Source organism: Thalassophryne amazonica, chromosome 3 (genome assembly GCF_902500255.1).
Source record: "Thalassophryne amazonica chromosome 3, fThaAma1.1, whole genome shotgun sequence".
In the NCBI taxonomy this organism is placed as follows: domain Eukaryota; kingdom Metazoa; phylum Chordata; class Actinopteri; order Batrachoidiformes; family Batrachoididae; genus Thalassophryne; species Thalassophryne amazonica.
In genome coordinates, this window is record NC_047105.1 from 72,757,112 (window position 1) to 72,777,542 (window position 20,431).

The window sequence follows — 20,431 nt, forward strand, 5'->3', positions numbered from 1 at the left end:
CTTTATAATGAGTTATGCCTTTAAGAAAAGCACTTTAAAAGGTGTTTTGATTCACCAGAACGGGGGTGGGGGTGGGGAGTAGTGCTGCCTCAGACCACCGCTGTCTGTGGCTTAGACTGCTGATCAGAGCTGTGCCAAAATATTGATTGATTCCAAAATCAATAAACATTTTTCATTATCTGTTATTTTTCATTGGCATATTAAAAATAAAACATTGGACCAGCATGTTTTGTATTATCACGATGTTGCTGGCATTGCCCAACCCATCATGCCACATTATCACATCGGTGATGACTATGACTATGTGTACTACCCACCCATAACTTACCTTGCTTATATTAAATGCCAGTTATGGAAAATGGAATTATTCTGAAGATTCTACAAAGTGATTCAGTTCAGTTAATACAAGAAACACAAGGAAAGGTTGATTTCAGTGTGCTGAGTTGCACACAAGAGTCAACTAAGTGAATGTCCTTGTCACAGTCAATAAAGGTCCTTCAAAGAGTGTGAAGCTGCTACCGGGAAGGTGAGGAGTTTAGTCCTATGTTAGCGAAATTATACACACTTGAGCAAATGTGAAGGTAAAATGTGAGAGCTACACAAACATTAAGTGCACAGAGTTGTGTGTCCACTTGGTTTCACTACCTTGACAGTAAGGTTGGTCCAAGGTACAGCAGATGCTGTAATGTTATTGTCAAGCCATAGTTGTAAGGTTTTATTATTGGGATCACCAGGCTCTGCACACCTACAGCTGGAGAGAGAGAGAGAGAGAGAGAGAGAGAGAGAGAGAGTCAGTGCTGCTATCACCGAATACGCAAACTTGCACTGATTCATTTTCAGTGAGGTGGAAATGTTCATGTATCCATCCCCTGACTTGTCTGAACAAAAGTGGCAATTAAATTGATTTACTGGTATTATACCAAAGGGGCCCATTACTTATGGAACCCATCATCTTGGCTTTTATATTTTTAATTAATTTCTATCAAATTGTAGAGATTTGCTTTGACTTTGGGTTAAAGGAAGATAATTTTAGAATTGTTTATACTGAGAAGTCTAATTTACTTGTATTTGGAATGCCATAAACACGTTAAAATGCGTGAAATACCAAGAGGCTGAATACTTTTGCAAGCCACTGTAAATGCCCATCAATTCCCATCCCTATGGAAGCCTCTGTGCTGCCGTGGAAACGGCTTATAATTGTGAGTGTTACAACTGTTTTAACCAAAGCAAAGCTGATGAAAAAAAATTCCCACAAGTGAGTATTTGAACTTTTTGTTAAAAAAATAAGAAGAAGAAGAAGAAGACGACAAACTGCTACTCATGCTAAATACTAGTGATTGATTGGAATGCAACGGTAAGAAATGTTTTCTTGTTTATTTCCAAGGTTTTGTCATAGAGCTGGATATAAATGATACTGAATACTTTCTTAGTTGATGTACAGATTAATAAGACTTGGTATGCATGGACAGACTTTCAAGCATTAACTTATTGAATTACTGTTCAGCTTGTACTGCACATAGCACCAGCTCAAGCTCTTCAAGGATATTCTATTTGTAAATTGTCAATTAATAGTCAGCAGATGTATTTTTTTCTATGAAATTAAGTACTACTAATTTATTTATTTTCATGATTTAGCAATTATAATTTTATGTAGTACTTTGTTGGCGACTGACAGATTTGCACTGGTTGACATTGTTCGGGAGTACTTCCAGCCCCATTGGGTGATGGTGGATGGCTCCATATGGTGGCATACTTGCGATACATGGTATAGGGAGTTTACCCTTTAGTTCTTCAGTTTATAATCAAGTCACAGCATGACGGCTACCTGAGAAGTTGTGCATTGTCATGCTTTTACTCAGAACTAATTAAAGGGATGCTGTTTTAAAAGCTGGTACATCTACCAGGAAAAACAGTGAACACCACTTAGTGAAGAAAAAAGAATGGCAGCTGTCTTAGTACCAAAAACATCTACTAGGACCACTCAAACATTCACAAAAAACCTTCCAGGTGAATATTATGTTACTCACTATGCCAGTGTGAGTTTGTCCAGATCGATGTGTGCATTAAAGGGGTAAATTTCTCCCAAGTGGAACAGTTTCTCCAAGGCCTCGTATATGAAGATGAGGCAGATGAGGGCGGCAAAGGCCTCCTCTGTAAACCGTGTGATGTAGCACACCAGAGAACTCGCGTCTGTGGCGACCAACACCAAACACAGCAAAGCTGTCCACAGGCCAATGGATGTCCTCAGCGACAGGTAAGAAAGATCATAGTCTCTGAAAAAGAGAAGATTATCTGTGTTGTGAAGAAATGTTAAAGGTGATTTAAAAAAAAAGGGGGGGGGGGGGTTGTACTACATACTTGCAAAATTTGAAGAGAATCTTCTCAAAAACAAGCACAGGCCCTGTGCTGCCCAGAATTGTGAGAGGCTGACCAGCAAATAGTGAGTAGGCCACTCCGGTCATAGAAGCACCAAGCAGGGACTCAATGGCACTCTAGAGCATATGATGAAGAAGAGAGAGTCGTGCATCTTTTTCAGTATACACTTTTCTTTACTGTCCAGAAATGTTTTGAACAATACAGCAGCTGGTTAAAAGTGAGTGCCAAAAATAAAATAAACAAATACATTGATGAATTCCACTTTACACTGATGCTATAATGTTTCATTTAAACACTCTTGGGCTTTGTTATTTTTCTAACCTCAAAAAAAGAATCAATCTCTTTCATGGAAAAATATTTATGATTATGCTGTTACAATTCAGACTGAAAATAATACTGACTACATTTACATAATGTAAATCAGACAAAAATATGAAACAAAATAATGGATTTGTAAAAAAAAAAAAATGAAGCCAACACAGACATCTCAAACTTAATTTAATTTAATTAATTAATTTACATTGTTGGTAAACCAAACAATTGTCATTTAATTGGTAGCTTTGAGATAAGTGGGGATGTTAAGGTCATGCCAGTCTTGCCCACCATCTATATCTCTACCAGTTGATGAGTTAGCTGGGAATTAGGTGGAGTCAAGTACTGCCAAGAAAGCTACATATAGATTTTCCCCGTTTGAACTTCAAACCTGCTCTTCAGAAAAACTATGGTTGATGTCATGGAGGATTTGTCCAGTTTACATACAGGCTACAGTATTTGTTTTTTATTAGTAGTATGTACGTAATCAAAAATACTCGTACATGTATAGGATGATTATACTACTGAGCAACACAGAATGAATGTATTTTATGTGTTAAAACACTATTTTACTTGACTCTTCAAAATCCTACTAAAGGCAGTGGAGTGCAGTATTTAAGAGCAGTTTGTGGAATGTATGTGCCACGGTGCTTGTTGACTTACAATCCGTCCTTCGGTCGCCTCTCCAAGCAGTCCTCCAAATGTGATGACCGGAGACATACAGGCACAGTAAAGGAAGAGGAAGGAGGCCACACACTGCAGACTCAGGCCATCTTTAAAATCACTCACATAGAATGGACCCTTTCTTTTGATGTCCAGTATCAGACCACCAAACAGCCTGATCACAGCACATATGGATAGAATAAGGTAGAGAAAAAGTGATCTCTATAGTATGTGTTTGTGTACATATGTGAATGGAAACGCATGTGACAGTATGGTACTGTATAATGGGGTCAAATCAATACTTAATGCTATAGTGTGTAGCATTTAAGGGGTGTTTAAAATAGAATATAGCATTTATAACCATGTGTTCATCAGTGTATAACTGCTTGTTCCAATTTTAAAACTTTTATTATGGTTTATAATACAACATCAAAACAATCTATTGGATGCATGTTTTTAAAAAATAATAAAATAAGGAAATAAATATCTTCCATTCTGGTCTTTCTCTAATAGACATAATGGCATTTTTAATTCAAGTCAGAAATTATGATAAAGTTCATCTGCCCCAGTTTGAGACAGCAAGACCAGACTGGTCTTGCTAATCCTGGACTTACTAACCCTAAGATTAACCCTAAATGAACCCTAACCCCCAACCTAACCTCAATGCATAACATTAACCCCAAAGCTAACCCTAACCTCAACACATAACCCTAGACCCCTAACCCTAACCTTAACCTTAACTCCATCCCTGATGGCTCAGATGCCAGAAGTTCCAACTGCAATTTCCCCTAACCATAACCCTAACCCTAACTCTAGCCCTGACGCTAACCCCAACCCTAACGCCTAACACTAAACTGAACCTCAAACACCCTAACGCTAGCCCCAACCACCAATCCCAAACTCGTGGGTCAGACTCTGTCACTGGGTTCCAGTACCAGAAGCAAAAGTTGCAATTTCTCCTAACCCAAACCTGAACCCCAAATGCCTTAACCCTAGCCCCAAATCACTAATCCCAAACCTGTGGGTCGGACTCTGTCACTGTGTTCTGGTACCAGACCTCCAAGTGCAATTTCCCCAAACCCCAACCCTATCCCTAAACCTAGTCCTAAACCCTAACCCCAACCCTTAACCTTAGCCCTAACCCTAACAGTTACTAAGGTTCCATAAAATCTGCTCTACATCAGCAGATTTCTGGGGTGCCACAAGGATATTGTTCCAGGCTTTAAAATCCAGGGGGTACTGATGCTCCTTTTTGAGACAATCCCTCAAAACATTCCTACAACCAGGCAACAGAAGGAATGATAAACGTAAAATCAATGCATTTTTCAGCACATTCTCATGGGCCAGCATCCAGTTGAATAGGCATATTAAGGCGAATTTCAAAAACTTTCTCAATGGCACAGTTTACCTACACAAACATAGGTTATTTCGGCATACAGGAGAAATCGTAATCTTCAAGACCTACTGGTAAAAAGCAGACTGGCCACGTTACAACCCACAAGTCACAGAACTCAGGACCAGCAATCTCACACCTTGACTTGGGTGAAAAGCAAGAGCAACAAGCAGGTCTTCAAAATCAGACCTATCCGGGATCTCAACATCAAAAACTGTGTCTACATGATCCAGTGTGGAGAATGTGGGGCACAGTATGTGGTGGAAACTGGAAATACAATTAGACTGCGACTCACACAACACAAATACAACATCAGAAATAACATAAAACCCAAACACATATTGTACAGCATTTTTAGCAACATTCAGTGGAAAACATAAGGATCACAGGCCTACAGACCAACACAGTCTGGACTCCCAAACAGAGGAAACAAAGGGAAAGGAACTGGATGAGGAAATCAAATACCATCCACCCTGCAGGCCTCAATGATTCATAATGTGGTTCTGATATGGAGGATGGCCTGTGCACAACCCTGTCTGGTGTGGCTAAGGCGGGGTGATCACCCCTGAATACAGCCCTAACATCTAACTCCAACCCACACCTTAACCTTAACCCCTAACCTTAAACTTAACTCTAACCCTAACCCTGACCCCTAGCCCTAACCCTTTGCACAAGCTTCTTTTCTGAAAATGGAACCATCCATTTTCCCCTAAGCCATAACCCTAGCTCCTAATCTTAAACCTAGCCCTAACCTCCTAACCATAATGCCCTAACACTCACCCCACTAGCCCTAACCCCCAACCCCTAACCTCCTAACCCAACCCTAAGTGCCTAACACTAAACCTAATCCTAACTGTAAACCTAACTTTAACTCCAACCCTGATGGGTCCGATGCCAGACATTCCAAGTGCAATTTCCCCTAACCACAACCCTAACCCTAACTGTAGCCCTAGCCCTAACCCCAACCCTAACTGCTAAGCCTAGCCTGAACCCCAAACACCTTAAGCCTAGCCCCAACCACTAATCCCAAACCCATGGGCCTGACTCTGTCGCTGGGTTCCGGTGTCAAAGCTCAGATTGCAGTTTCCAGTAACCCAACCCTAACCCTAACTCTAACCCCTTAACCCTAAACCCTAGCCCTAAACCTCTAAATCTAACCCACTAACCGTAACCTTAACCCCTTAACCCTAAACCCTAGCCCCAAACCTCCTAACCCTAATCCATAAACCTAACTCTAACCTCTAACCCTTACCTGACTAGGGCTGTCACGACTACGTTGACTATTGAAACCGTCGACAACTAATTTAGTAGTCGACGAGTCATTTATTTTATTTAAAGGATATGTCGCATGTGTTTTAACATCCCAGTTAGCAGCACAGCATCAAGGTACTAATGATCGTAAATCTCTCTACTTTTTATTCCTCTCCCGAAGCGAGGAAACAGGTGCATTTCCAACAAACATCTCACTCAACAATTCTCTGCATTTCTCGGCGTGTGACGAAGATCAGAGCATAACAGATTCATCCCACACAGAAACGGGCAGAGCAAAAAGAACCAGTTCTGTCCGATAACGAAGCTTCTGAGATTTTCTTTGAAAGCCGTGGCTTGGATTTGCAGAGGAGACGACACACTTCACCTAAAAACTCAACTTTTTCAAGGATGGTCGGATTTTGGAACTTAAAGTGTCGTGGCGCTGCTGTTTGTGTCACAGCTGCTGAGTCCTGCTGCGGACATGCCTGGACATGCAGAAGTACGTTTCGTATTGGAAAAACTCAGAAAACACTATTTTCAGGAGATAATGGACCATCTAATGTGCCACGAATGGACCAGTGGACCGTTCCATGCCTGATGATTGCATTTGCAATCATGTGCGCGCACGTGATGTGTGCGTGAAGGCTTCTTTTTGTTGTGGACGTATTTGGAAATCTTTAGACTGGGGTGAGTGGAATGTTTTTTTTTTCTTCATATTTTTCTTTGTGTTTTCAATGAAAGCATTTTTTTTTTTCTTTCAAAGAGTCTGTGCATGTGGCGTGTGTGTGCATGCGTGCATGCAGCAGCTGTTTTAATCCCCAATTTAGATGGACTTCTGGCTGAATTTGAACAATATATACTCAACAAAAATATAAACGCAACACTTTTGGTTTTGCTCCCATTTTGTATGAGATGAACTCAAAGATCTAAAACTTTTTCCACATACACAATATCACCATTTCCCTTAAATATTGTGCACAAACCAGTCTAAATCTGTGATAGTGAGCACTTCTCCTTTGCTGAGATAATCCATCCCACCTCACAGGTGTGCCATACCAAGATGCTGATTAGACACCATGATTAGTGCACAGGTGTGCCTTAGACTGCCCACAATAAAAGGCCACTCTGAAAGCTGCAGTTTTATCACACAGCACAATGCCACAGATGTCGCAAGATTTGAGGGAGCGTGCAATTGGCATGCTGACAGCAGGAATGTCAACCAGAGCTGTTGCTCGTGTATTGAATGTTCATTTCTCTACCATAAGCCGTCTCCAAAGGCGTTTCAGAGAATTTGGCAGTACATCCAACCAGCCTCACAAACGCAGACCACGTGTAACCACACCAGCCCAGGACCTCCACATCCAGCATGTTCACCTCCAAGATCATCTGAGACCAGCCACTCGGACAGCTGCTGAAACAATCGGTTTGGATAACCAAAGAATTTCTGCACAAACTGTCAGAAACCGTCTCAGGGAAGCTCATCTGCATGCTCGTCATCCTCATCGGGGTCTCGACCTGACTCCAGTTCATCGTCGTAACCGACTTGAGTGGGCAAATGCTCACATTCGCTGGTGTTTGGCACGTTGGAGAGGTGTTCTCTTCACGGATGATGCAAAGGAGATGTGTTGCACTGCATGAGGCAAATGGTGGTCACACCAGATACTGACTGGTATCCCCCCCTCATGAAACAAAACTGCACCTTTCAGAGTGGCCTTTTATTGTGGGCAGTCTAAGGCACACCTGTGCACTAATCATAGTGTCTAATCAGCATCTTGATATGGCACACCTGTGAGGTGGGATGGATTATCTCAGCAAAGGAGAAGTGCTCACTATCACAGATTTAGACTGGTTTGTGAACAATATTTGAGGGAAATGGTGATATTGTGTATGTGGAAAAAGTTTTAGATCTTTGAGCTCATCTCATGCAAAATGGGAGCAAAACCAAAAGTGTTGCGTTTATATTTTTGTTGAGTGGTATAATCAGTATTAAGACTGTAGACTCTCTGAAATGTCATAAAACTGTCAATCTCTATTAGGAACTTTTAAAAAGAGAATTAATATTGAATAATCCCTTAAAAAAACAGCTGACATGCAGGTTAACTAAGGAAAACCATCCTTAAACCCGTAAATAAAAACAAACTTAACCAGCCGCTACAAGTCTCAAAAAACTAAAACTATTTTAAAAATCTGCCTTCAGTTCCAGTGAAAAGAACCAACAGTGACAGCCAGTACAAGGCACTGATGCATGTAAATGGTTCTTTCCACTCAGGCCGAGAGCAGATTTTGGTAATAGTTTTTTGGAGCTTGTAGCGGCTATACACGTCTGGTCATTCATATTTGCAAACACATTATCAATCAATCAATCAATTTTATTTATATAGCGCCAAATCACAACAAACAGTTGCCCCAAGGCGCCTTATATTGTAAGGCAAGGCCATACAATAATTACGTAAAAACCCCAACGGTCAAAACGACCCCCTGTGAGCAAGCACTTGGCGACAGTGGGAAGGAAAAACTCCCTTTTAACAGGAAGAAACCTCCAGCAGAACCAGGCTCAGGGAGGGGCAGTCTTCTGCTGGGACTGGTTGGGGCTGAGGGAGAGAACCAGGAAAAAGACATGCTGTGGAGGGGAGCAGAGATCAGTCACTAATGATTAAATGCAGAGTGGTGCATACAGAGCAAAAAGAGAAAGAAACACTCAGTGCATCATGGGAACCCCCCAGCAGTCTAAGTCTATAGCAGCATAACTAAGGGATGGTTCAGGGTCACCTGATCCAGCCCTAACTATAAGCTTTAGCAAAAAGGAAAGTTTTAAGCCTAATCTTAAAAGTAGAGAGGGTGTCTGTCTCCCTGATCTGAATTGGGAGCTGGTTCCACAGGAGAGGAGCCTGAAAGCTGAAGGCTCTGCCTCCCATTCTACTCTTACAAACCCTAGGAACTACAAGTAAGCCTGCAGTCTGAGAGCAAAGTGCTCTATTGGGGTGATATGGTACTACGAGGTCCCTAAGATAAGATGGGACCTGATTATTCAAAACCTTATAAGTAAGAAGAAGAATTTTAAATTCTATTCTAGAATTAACAGGAAGCCAATGAAGAGAGGCCAATATGGGTGAGATATGCTCTCTCCTTCTAGTCCCCGTTAGTACTCTAGCTGCAGCATTTTGAATTAACTGAAGGCTTTTCAGGGAACTTTTAGGACAACCTGATAATAATGAATTACAATAGTCCAGCCTAGAGGAAATAAATGCATGAATTAGTTTTTCAGCATCACTCTGAGACAAGACCTTTCTAATTTTAGAGATATTGCGTAAATGCAAAAAAGCAGTCCTACATATTTGTTTAATATGAGCTTTGAATGACATATCCTGATCAAAAATGACTCCAAGATTTCTCACAGTATTACTAGAGGTCAGGGTAATGCCATCCAGAGTAAGGATCTGGTTAGACACCATGTTTCTAAGATTTGTGGGGCCAAGTACAATAACTTCAGTTTTATCTGAGTTTAAAAGCAGGAAATTAGAGGTCATCCATGTCTTTATGTCTGTAAGACAATCCTGCAGTTTAGCTAATTGGTGTGTGTCCTCTGGCTTCATGGATAGATAAAGATTATGTGTTTGCAAATTAAGTATGATCTGACTAGTCGACTAATCACAAAAATAATCGCTGACTAGTCGACTATCAAAATAGTCATTTGTGGCAGCCCTATACCTGACAGAGCCTGAGGGGTCAGAATATAAAATATCACATATACGAGGTCTATTAGAAAAGTATCCGACCTTATTATTTTTTTCAAAAACCATATGGATTTGATTCATATGTTTTTACGTCAGCCAAGCTTAAACCTTCGTGCGCATGCGTGAGTTTTTCCACGCCTGTCAGTTGCATCATTTGCCTGTGAGCACGCCTTGTGGGAGGAGTGGTCCACCCCTCTCGTCGTTGTTTCATTGCGAGGAAATGGCGGAATGATTTGGGCTTTTTTTCCATCAGAATTTTTTCAGAAACTGTTAGAGACAAGCAGCTGGAAACCATTCGAAAAATTTATCTGGCTTTCGGTGAAAATTTTACGGGCTTCACAGAGAATAAGGACTGTTACTACAGCTTTAAGGACGCCCCACAATGGCGCATGGCGCGCCGCGCTCCAAGCCGCCATCGAGAGGCAGAAAACACCACGTCATTTCTAAACGGATGGCTGTGTGGAGCCGGGACAGTCGTGAGCAGTTTCTCTGGTTATCACGTGCCTATCTCGGCTTTCAATGCTTACCAGCCCAGTGAGTATAAGAGAAATTGTGGAGAGCTGGGCATGTCCCAACTTGTCCCCTGGCACTCCGAAACGGAGGTGTTCCTTTGTCTCGCTCGATCAGCGAATCGGTCCTGACGTGCGAAGCCTCTGTGCGGCTTTCCATGACAAAATCTCTTGTTAAAAGTGAAATCTGCCGGAAAATGGCTGATGTCCAGCTCTTGTGATAAGCAGAGAAATTGCTCACGACGGTCCCGGCTCCACACAGCTATCCGTTTAGAAATGATGTGGTGTTTTCTGCCTCTCGATGGCGGCTTGGAGCGCGGCGCACCGTGCGCCATTGTGGGGCATCCTTAAAGCTGTAGTAACAGTCCTTATTCTCTGTGAAGCCCGTAAAATTTTCACCGAAAGCCAGATAAATTTTTTGAATGGTTTCCAGCTGCTTGTCTCTAACAGTTTCTGAAAAAATTCTGATGGAAAAAAAGCCCAAATCATTCCACCATTTCCTCGCAATGAAACGATGACGAGAGGGGTGGACCAGTCCTCCCACAAGGCGTGCTCACAGGCGAATGACACAACCGACAGGCGTGGAAAAACTCACGCATGCGCACGAAGGTTCAAGCTTGGATGACGTAAAAACATATGAATCAAATCCATATCGTTTTTGAAAAAAATAATAAGGTCGGATACTCGTATATGATGCACTTCAAAAACATTGTTGCCCATGTGCATGTGCCAGAAAGACAGAATAGGAGAAGGAACAGAGTGATACATTATACAAATAATAAATGTTTATGAGTTCAGTGGCGGTCGGCCTCGAAGAGATTCTGGCAAACCGTCCGACGCCTCAGGAGGCGGAAGCAGCTCTCCACCAGCACTGTTTACGGTGCGGGTGGGGAGCTGTTGACCCTGACTGGGGATGTTGTCGGGCGGCGGAAGGAGTACTTCGAGGATCTCCTCAATCCCATCGTCACGTCTTCCGAAGAGGAAGCAGAGACTGGGGACTCAGAGGCGGACTCATCCATTACCCAGGCCGAAGTCACCAAGGTGGTTAGAAAGCTCCTCGGTGGCAAGGCTCCTGTAGTAGATGAAATCCGTCCTGAGTACCTTAAATCTCTGGATGTTGTGGGGCTGTCTTGGCTGACACGCCTCTGCAACATCGCGTGGCGATCGGGGACAGCGCCTCTGGATTGGCAGACCGGGGTGGTGGTCCCTCTGTTTAAGAAGGGGGAGCGGAGGGTGTGTTCCAACTATAGGGGGATCACACTCCTCAGCCTCCCCGGTAAGGTCTATTCCAGAGTACTGGAGAGGAGAATTCGACTGATGGTCGAACCTTGGATTCAGGAGGAGCAGTGTGGTTTTCGTCCTGGTCGCGGCACACTGGACCAGCTCTACACGCTCCATCGGGTGCTCGAGGGTTCATGGCAGTTTGCCCAACCAGTCCACATGTGTTTTGTGGATCTGGAGAAGGCGTTCGACCATGTCCCTCGGGGCACCCTGTGGGGAGTGCTCCGGGAGTACGGGGTCCGGGGTCCTTTGCTAAGGGCTATCCGATCCCTGTACGACCGCAGCAGGAGCTTGGTTCGCATTGCCGGTAGTAAGTCAAACCTGTTTCCAGTGCACATTGGCCTCTGCCAGGGCTGCCCTTTGTCACCGGTTCTGTTCATAATTTTTATGGACAGAATTTCTAGGCGCAGCCAGGGTGTAGAGGGGGTCTGGTTTGGGAACCACAGAATCTTGTCTCTGCTGTTTGCGGACGATGTGGTTCTGTTGGCTTCGTCAAATCAGGAGCTTCAGCGTGCACTAGGGCGGTTTGCAGCCGAGTGTGAAGCGTCCGGGATGAAAATCAGCACCTCCAAATCCGAGGCCATGGTTCTCGACCGGAAAAAGGTGCTTTGCCCTCTTCAGGTCGGTGGAGTGTCCTTGCCTCAAGTGGAGGAGTTTAAGTATCTCGGGGTCTTGTTCACGAGTGAGGGACAGATGGAGCGTGAGATCGATAGACGGATCGGTGCAACATCTGCAGTGATGCGGTCGCTGTATCAGACCGTCGTGGTGAAGAGAGAGCTGAGTAGGGGGGCAAAGCTCTGGATTTACCGAACGATCTATGTTCCGATCCTCACTTATGGTCATGAGATTTGGCTCATGACCGAAAGAACGAGATCGCGAGTACAAGCGGCCGAGATGAGTTTCCTTCGCAGGGTGGCTGGGCGCTCCCTTAGAGATAGGGTGAGGAGCTCGGAGTCGAGCCGCTGCTCCTCCACGTCGAAAGGAGTCAGTTGAGGTGGCTCGGGCATCTTTTCCGGATGCCCCCTGGACGCATCGCTGGAGAGATGTTCCAGGCACGTCCCACTGGAGGAGGCCCCGGGGAAGACCCAGGACAGGCTGGAGGGACTACGTCTCTCGGCTGGCTTGGGAACGCCTTGGGGTTCCCCACGGAGGAGCTGGGGGAGGTGTGTGTGGATCGGGAGGTCTGGGCGGCTTTGCTTGAGCTGCTGCCCCCACGACCCAACTCCGGCTAAAGCGGAAGAAAATGGATGGATGGATGAGTTCAGTGGTGTGAATATTTCATAAGGTGAAAGATGGAATGTACCATTCAACGAGGCGATCATGAAATAATCATTCCATTAAATTAATGGAAAAACATTCATTATTTGTTTTATATGACTGCAAAAATAGATCCTTGTCATTTGATATTTTATTAATTTATAAACAACAGAAAAGGGACTTACATTTTGGTGTTCGTGACTGGTGCTTAACAGTCCAACATGAACTTTAAATAGGAATCCAAAATTGTTCTCAGTAGTACATGGTGCCCTCCACTGACTTTGTGTACAGACTGTTGTCTGCTTTCCTCACTCCAGTGAAAAATCATGTCAGAAATTTGTCCAGCTTTTCATCTTAACTTCATCCCCTTCATGCATCCAGACGGTGGATTTGTTTTTTGTGTTAGAAGAATTAGCAGCATCAATTGGCTCCTTCAAATCGTCATCTGTTAGCAAAATAAACTCCATGTTTAGCTAAACACCGCTCCCGATAGTGTGAGCATGCGTGGTGGTCGGAACGTGCAATAACACATTTCATACAGCACCAAAATTGCATGCTAAAAAAGAACTACATTACAAGGATGCACTGAAGCATCCCCACAGCATAATACTCCCACAGCTGTGTTTCACTGTGGGGTTGGTGTTCTTTAGGTTGTACGTTTGTCACTTCTTTCTCCAAAACAAACAGCATCTCTATGGCCAAAGAGCTCAATTTTCTTCTTATCTGCCAACAGAACACACTTCATTATGCATAATCTTTCTCCAGGTTGTCCTCAGCATACTTCAGTCAGGCTTGAAGTTATCTTTTCTGAAGAAGTGGAGTTTTTCTTGGTCTGCGCCCTCACAGTCCATTCTTGTCCAGGGCTCTAGTGATTGAGACTACAATTCCAGACTTGTCATTCACTAGTGTCTTGGCAGTTGTCTTCAGACACATCTCTCACTAGTTTTCTGTGCAGAATCTTTGAAATATTTTATATATTCCCACTGTCGCCAAGTGCTTGCTCACAGGGGGTCGTTTTGACCGTTGGGGTTTTTCCGTAATTATTGTATGGCTTTGCCTTACAATATAAAGTGCCTTGGGGCAACTGTTTGTTGTGATTTGGCACTATATAAATAAATTGATTTGATTTGATATATATATATATATATATATATATATATATATATATATATATATATATATATATATATATATATATATATATATATATATGAGAGCGAGTGTGTGTGTGTGTGTGTGTGTGTGTGTGTGTGTGTGTGTGTGTGGGGTGGGGGGGTTTCAAAGGACAAATTACCTCCCTGTTCTCTGTAGTTCCGGCCCGTGACATTCACCATGTTGTTCCTCCTCTACCTGGCAAGCTTTGCCATTAGGAACTCCAGGCATCTTCCGCTTCACCTACAAACACATGCCAATCAAAAAAAAAAAAAATCTGAGAAAATACACAGTGATAAACAGTATTCTGTATCGTGTCTGTATTAGGGGTGGGCCCATCCAATATTTAGGATCAGTATTGGGCTAATAGACAAAATAGACAAGATTTTTAATCTGGTGCCCCCTTCAAAGGTAATTAACCATGATTTGCTGTGTTTATGCGCGTACACAGAAATAGTATAGCTTGTGTAAAATAAATGGTAAATGGACTTCATTTTTATTGCACTTTCCATCTGCATCAGATAGTCAAAGCGCTTCACAATAATGCTTCACATTCACCCCAATGTCAGGCTGCTGCCATGCAAGGCGCTCACTACACACCTGGAGCAACTAGGGGATTAAGGACCTTGCCCAAGGGCCCTTAGTGATTTTACAATCAGGCTGGGATTTGAACCAAGGATCCTCTGGTCTCAAGTCCAATGCTTAATCACTAGACCATCACCTCCCCATTGTGTCTTAGATGTTTTCTTTATTCATCCGTTCATGTTTTCATTCATCAATATTTCGCCACTTCGGGTCACAGTGGCAGTAGACCAAACATGTCACCCTACACCTCCCTATCCTTGGCCATAGGTTAGGACAGTGATTCTCAACCGGGGTGCCGCGATCGATCGTCAGGGGTGCCGTGGGTATTTTTCATATTCGCGATTACCATGAATTATTTATTTTATCCATAAAGCATAAAACGACTCAGAATCTGATGTCAAACGTGCTGCAGCCTCGCTATCGTCTTAAGGCGGGACAATAACAAGGAGGCTGACAGCCGATTAAAACAGTGCCGTCTCCTTCAAAAGCCGTCTAAAATGCGGAGCTGTTGGTGTGTGTGTCAGTGCCTGTGTGTGTGTGCGCGCGGAGTTAACAGGCTGCAGACTGCGAGGGAGGGGGTGGGTGAGGGAGATTCCTGAATGCAGGCGCGACACGTTCAGTGCGCAGCGAGCGCGGAGCAGAGAGAGGATTTTAACCCAAGTGAACGTTAACAAAACGGAAACATGAAGCTGCCTTTACTTCTCTCTGAACTTTCTCTAAAGGTGTGATTCTGCCGTTACCGTCCTGTTCACACCATGTGCGCGTCGTATGCTGAATTTATGAGATCATGAGATGAAATAAATGGTCAAATATCTTTAAAAACATATTTAAAAAATGAGAATATATGAATGAACGGAGCCACAAAAAAAAAAACAATGTTCAGATGCACAGATCACAAAAAGCAGGTGAGAACTCTGAACTTTAACAGCTGTTATTTTCCAAAGGTATTTATTTGTTCAATCTTGAGCTTAATGCAGTGTTTAAGCACAAAACGTGATTGATGAGGAGAAACAATTTCAGAAATGCAACAGAAACAACCACAAATCAGAAAAAGTTGGGACTGTATGTAAAATGAAGATAAAAATAAAAATGTTGCACCATTCCCAGTTTCACTCACAGAAGCCAAACATTCTTCCAGAGTTGTGTAATTATACTACAATAGTAGAATATAAAGAAGGGGAAAAAAGAAAAAAAAACAGACAATATATTCGTCAATCGCAATTATTTGTCTGACAATGAATCGTCTCCAGAAATTCCTAATCGTGACAGCCCTACTTGAGATCAGAGCGCAAAATGCTTGAGGATTTTCGAAATGCGGTGTTTTCTGTATCGATTTTCTATTGCAATAATTGGGTTTTGCACAAAACCAGAGGTAACAGCATTATAATATTATTTTGGTTGGTGGTGTGCCGCAAGGATTTTGTAAATATAAAAAGGGTGCCGTGGCTCAAAAAAGGTTGAAAATCACTGGGTTAGGAAAATACATCAAATGCATTTATTAGCGAAGAAGTTTTTTTTTTTAAGATTGATAAAATGGTAGAGGATTGGCATTGGTATTGGTAAATTCTAAAGGTTCCGGTATTGAAACAGAATTGGACATAAAAAAAGTGGTATTGTGCCATCCCTAGCTTGTATTTTAGCTATACAACCAGTCAAACTTGTAGGTAAAACTCATGTGAACATGATCAAAGCTTTGTACCTGAGAGGGGACATTCTTAGGTGGCTCAATGCGAATGGAAGGATCCCACTCCCCTGGTGGCAAGACAGTCACCTGGTCCAGGAACTCATCTATCCCAGCCAGCAAGTCACTTCTGTCCTTTGCCTTGTATGCTACATCATGGAAGATCTGAAGAACATAGGAAACCTAACAGTGGTGGCCTTTGCCAGACAACACATTTAACTGAGAAGGTTTCAAATTCTTTTAATTTTAGACTCTTACCTCATCTGTCATGATGGTTGCCATTGACCGTCCAATTTCATGGTATTGTTGAGCCTTTCCATTTGGGCCCAAGAGGATGAAGAGAAACCTGATGTTTGACAACAGGTGTTTGCATAGAATGGACAATTGTATGTATAAGTACTACTGAATTTCTTTGATGAACCACTGTTCATGCTGTACCTGGTAGGTATTGGGACCTCAGTGAGTCCAGTGAGCAGCACAGCTGGGGACAGACGGACAAAAGCTACGATGGGTCTCTCCAGGAATTCCAGCTCCCCCACAAGCACATTGGAGGCCTCAGCACCCTCTGGGATCTTCTTCATGAAGTGCAGGTCCACCTGGTGACACAAATCAGAGGTTACTAATATCTAATAATTGCCTGTCACCAGTGAGTGGGCTTGCCCAGGTTCATCCAGTGACAACGCACTGTCAAATGTGCTCCAAAACAATGCAAACAAACACGTCAGTGAACAATTATGAAAATTTTCCTCTAAATAAGCTATGAATGTGGTTTTCTAGAAATAATAATTTAATGTATCACAGTTAATTTCACGTGTGGTTTTAAGATAAATTATTAAAAGAAAGAAAGATGCCCAAGGTTGGTGGTTTTATGTCAAATCAACTTTTTGGCTGAATTGGTGGTAACATTAGAGCGACCAATGAGAGCATCCTGACGTACTGCATCACATCGTGGTACGGGGGGTGCTCAGCAGCAGACAGGAGAGCGCTGCAGAGGGTGATCAAAACGGCCCAGGGGATCACTGGTTGCTCTCTGCCCAGCCTGGAAGACATTGCCAGCTCTCGCTACCTCAGCAGAGCTGCCAGCATCTGCAAAGACACATCCCACCCCAGCCACCAACTGTTTGACCTACTACCCTCCGGCCGACGGTATAGGTCAATCAAACTAGGACAAACAAACTCTGGGACAGCTTTCTCCCCAGAGCGGTCACTGCTCTGAACAAAAACAAATCACTCTAATCCGCACCTTTCAAGTTTCTTGTGCAATATCTGTAAACCATGTGCAATATTCCCGTGCAATATGATTCCACAGTTGTATATAATTCTCGTTTTACATTTTACTTGGTCCACATTTTATTCATTTTATTTTACTCTACTTTTTATACATTTTATTCTACTTTACCTTGTGTTTATATTAGTTGTACATATACTCTGAATAATTTACCGTTAAATTTCACTATCTTTTATCTGACTACAAATTACTTGCACCACAGAAAGCACCTTTTTGGAGTTGCACTCAAATCTCATTGTAATGCAAATTACAATGACAATAAAGGTGATTCTGATTCTGAACATTATGATGTGAGACAGCCAGCTACCCAAAAAAACAAGTCAATCTTAGTGTAATGTTGAATATCAGAAACTGGCTAAAAATAACCACAAAGGTGGATGTGCATGAGATCCGCAACCACCAGAGCTAAAAAGCCCAAATGCCACTGTTAGTAAAGCCAATGATAAGCCCAGGTCACACTGAGGTAAGACTGTTGGTATTTTTCGCCGATTCAGCGAGTTCACGAGCAATTATGATGATGACACATTCTCTCAAGTTGAGAGAGTTAACTAGAGGTGGTGTAGCACCTGTGATGGACTTCTGCTGTGCGCCGATGTTGTCTTGTTGTCCATGCTTCATGAGGTGTGTTTATATTGTGCTCTAAACCGGAGATCTCCTGAAACTGACCTCTCGCATGAGTCACAGGCCGCGAGACAGCGCAAAATTCACAACTGTGAAACAGCGAATACAGTCACAAAGGATGTGGCAAAAGCTGCAGTCACATATATACAGTATAAGACTCTTTTGTGATAATCACAGAGGCACTCTGGCACATCTGCATGACAATGGCAGCATTGTTTTGGGATGGCCATGCATATGTGGCACAAAGTGATAAGACTGTTATCCTTTTTTCACAAAATCGCACAACTGTGGCAGGACTGTCTCTTGACTAACATGCATCTGAAGTGCAACTGTCTGCCACAGTTTGCCAGGCATATAGTATACACAGTAAATTTTGCAGAGTAAAATTTACTCTGCTGGGATAACATTTGGTCCCAATCCAAATAGAGTTAAATATACTCTACCACAGTGCTAAATCAGCTCTATCACAGTGTAAAATCAACTCTTATTGGAGCAGAAACACTTGATTTGACAAGACAGTAGAATACAGTGTATTGTACTCTATTTAGACTGGGACCAACTGTTATCCCTGCACAATATATTTTACTCATCAGAATTTACAGTGTAGTGTCACAAAATCCAACTTCACATAGGGTGAACACTCAGGAGATAATCTTGGGTGGCACAATCCAATCCAATCCACTTTATTTATAGAGGGTTTTCAATCATGTGACCGAATTGCTGCAGGACAGGTGCCGTCTCCATTCTGGATTACAAGGAGGCTGGCGTGTGATAGAAATATGTAGAGAATGTATGGTTATTACAATGCTTTAAATCCTCGAGATAAAGCTATTTATCATGATAGATGTGTAGCAGTTGGTTCAGTGGATCCGTATCTTATACCAGATAGTGAATTTAGTGGCAATGTAATGAACTGACCGACAGTGTCACACTGCGATATTGTGAACTAGGAAGCTGCCGAGCAGGTCAGCCTCGCCGGCCTCCTGCAGAGCATCACAGCGGAGCTCTGAAAGTGGAAGTCGTCTTGAAGTCCTGAGCGATTTCTCTCAACAGGCGCTAGAAGGGCAGCTTGTGGATCAGCAGCTTGGTGCTCGAGGACCACATGGTAAGCATCTGTATTGGAAGCGTTCTTGTGTTATCCTCAGCGGTATTTTTATGTATTCTTATATAATTTTATTGCAGAATAAAATTATAATATATAATAATATTATAATAAAACATTGGATTTCTGGTAGCGGCGGATCTCTCTCAGCGCCACGGTGCCGTGAGGCTTCTTCACATCGACGTTGAAGCTTCTGCAATTGTTCGCCAAATGCATGTAGCGTAACACAGCGACCACCGCGTCGTAATCCAGAATGGCCACGGGACACAAAATGACATGACCGATATGTCACATGAAAACCCTCTATATAGCACATTTCAAAAACATAAAAGTTTATCAAAGTGCTGCACAGTGATATACACACAAAAACAGACGTGACACAAAAAGACAAACAAAAAACAGAGATCACACAAGAACAGAGGTTACACAGTTCTCACGCTGAGTTAAAAGCCAATGAATAAAAATAAGTTTTAAGACAAGATTTAAAAATAGGTAGGGTGTGGGACAACCTTATTTTTAGTGGTAGCTCATTCCACAATTTAGGGGTCGCCACAGAAAAGGCTCGATCTCCTTGTGTTTTTAAATTGCTCTTAGGGACAACGAGGAGGAGCTGATCAGCTGACCTAAGAGATCGTGAGGGAGTGTAAACATGTAAAAGATCTGAAATATATTGTAGAGCTGATCCGATTAGTGCTTTAAAAACAAACAATAAAATTTTAAAATGCATCCTAAAATGGACTGGAAGCCAGTGAAGAGAAGCGAGGATCGGGGTGATGTGTTCATGTTTTCTAATGCCTGTTAAAAGGCGAGCAGCAGCGTTCTGGACCAACTGCAAGCGTGCCAGGGAAGCCTGGTTAACATCGAAATAAAGTGCATTCCAGTAGTCCAAAATCACTTGTTCAAAATCACTAAAAGATAGATTTAATCTTGGATAAAAGCCTCAGATGATACAACAGAGTTAATCTGTTGGTCCAATTTAAAATCACTGTCAATCTTTACATCAAGATTAGAAACTGTGGGTTTGGACTCAAACTGGTTACATACAAGGCAAGGTGATGTCAACATGTCGTGTTTGTTGGAGGGACGCTGCATGACTTCAGACAGTTCTGCAGCAATGCAGATAGAAGCCTCCAGCTGCAGCAAAACAAAGCTGCTGCAACAATCGCAGCACACATTAGTGGTGGGACGACTGAGCCAAAGCTCCAGCAATTTATTGATCTCAACCA

At 42.7% G+C, this 20,431-nt stretch overlaps 1 protein-coding gene across 3 annotated transcripts in view; it reads right to left on the reverse strand.

Moving 5' to 3' along the window:
• slc4a8 (solute carrier family 4 member 8) overlaps window positions 1-20,431 on the reverse strand; it is a 187,815-nt gene that overhangs the window by 34,596 nt on the left and 132,788 nt on the right. For all 3 annotated transcript variants that reach the window (XM_034166718.1, XM_034166719.1, XM_034166717.1), the window contains exons 8-15: window positions 16,633-16,790; window positions 16,453-16,540; window positions 16,213-16,359; window positions 14,071-14,171; window positions 3,352-3,526; window positions 2,359-2,492; window positions 2,028-2,273; window positions 646-751 (exon numbers count right to left, since the gene is read on the reverse strand). In XM_034166718.1, the coding sequence (XP_034022609.1) occupies window positions 646-751; window positions 2,028-2,273; window positions 2,359-2,492; window positions 3,352-3,526; window positions 14,071-14,171; window positions 16,213-16,359; window positions 16,453-16,540; window positions 16,633-16,790 (1,155 nt within the window). The remainder of the gene's footprint in view (window positions 1-645; window positions 752-2,027; window positions 2,274-2,358; window positions 2,493-3,351; window positions 3,527-14,070; window positions 14,172-16,212; window positions 16,360-16,452; window positions 16,541-16,632; window positions 16,791-20,431) is intronic.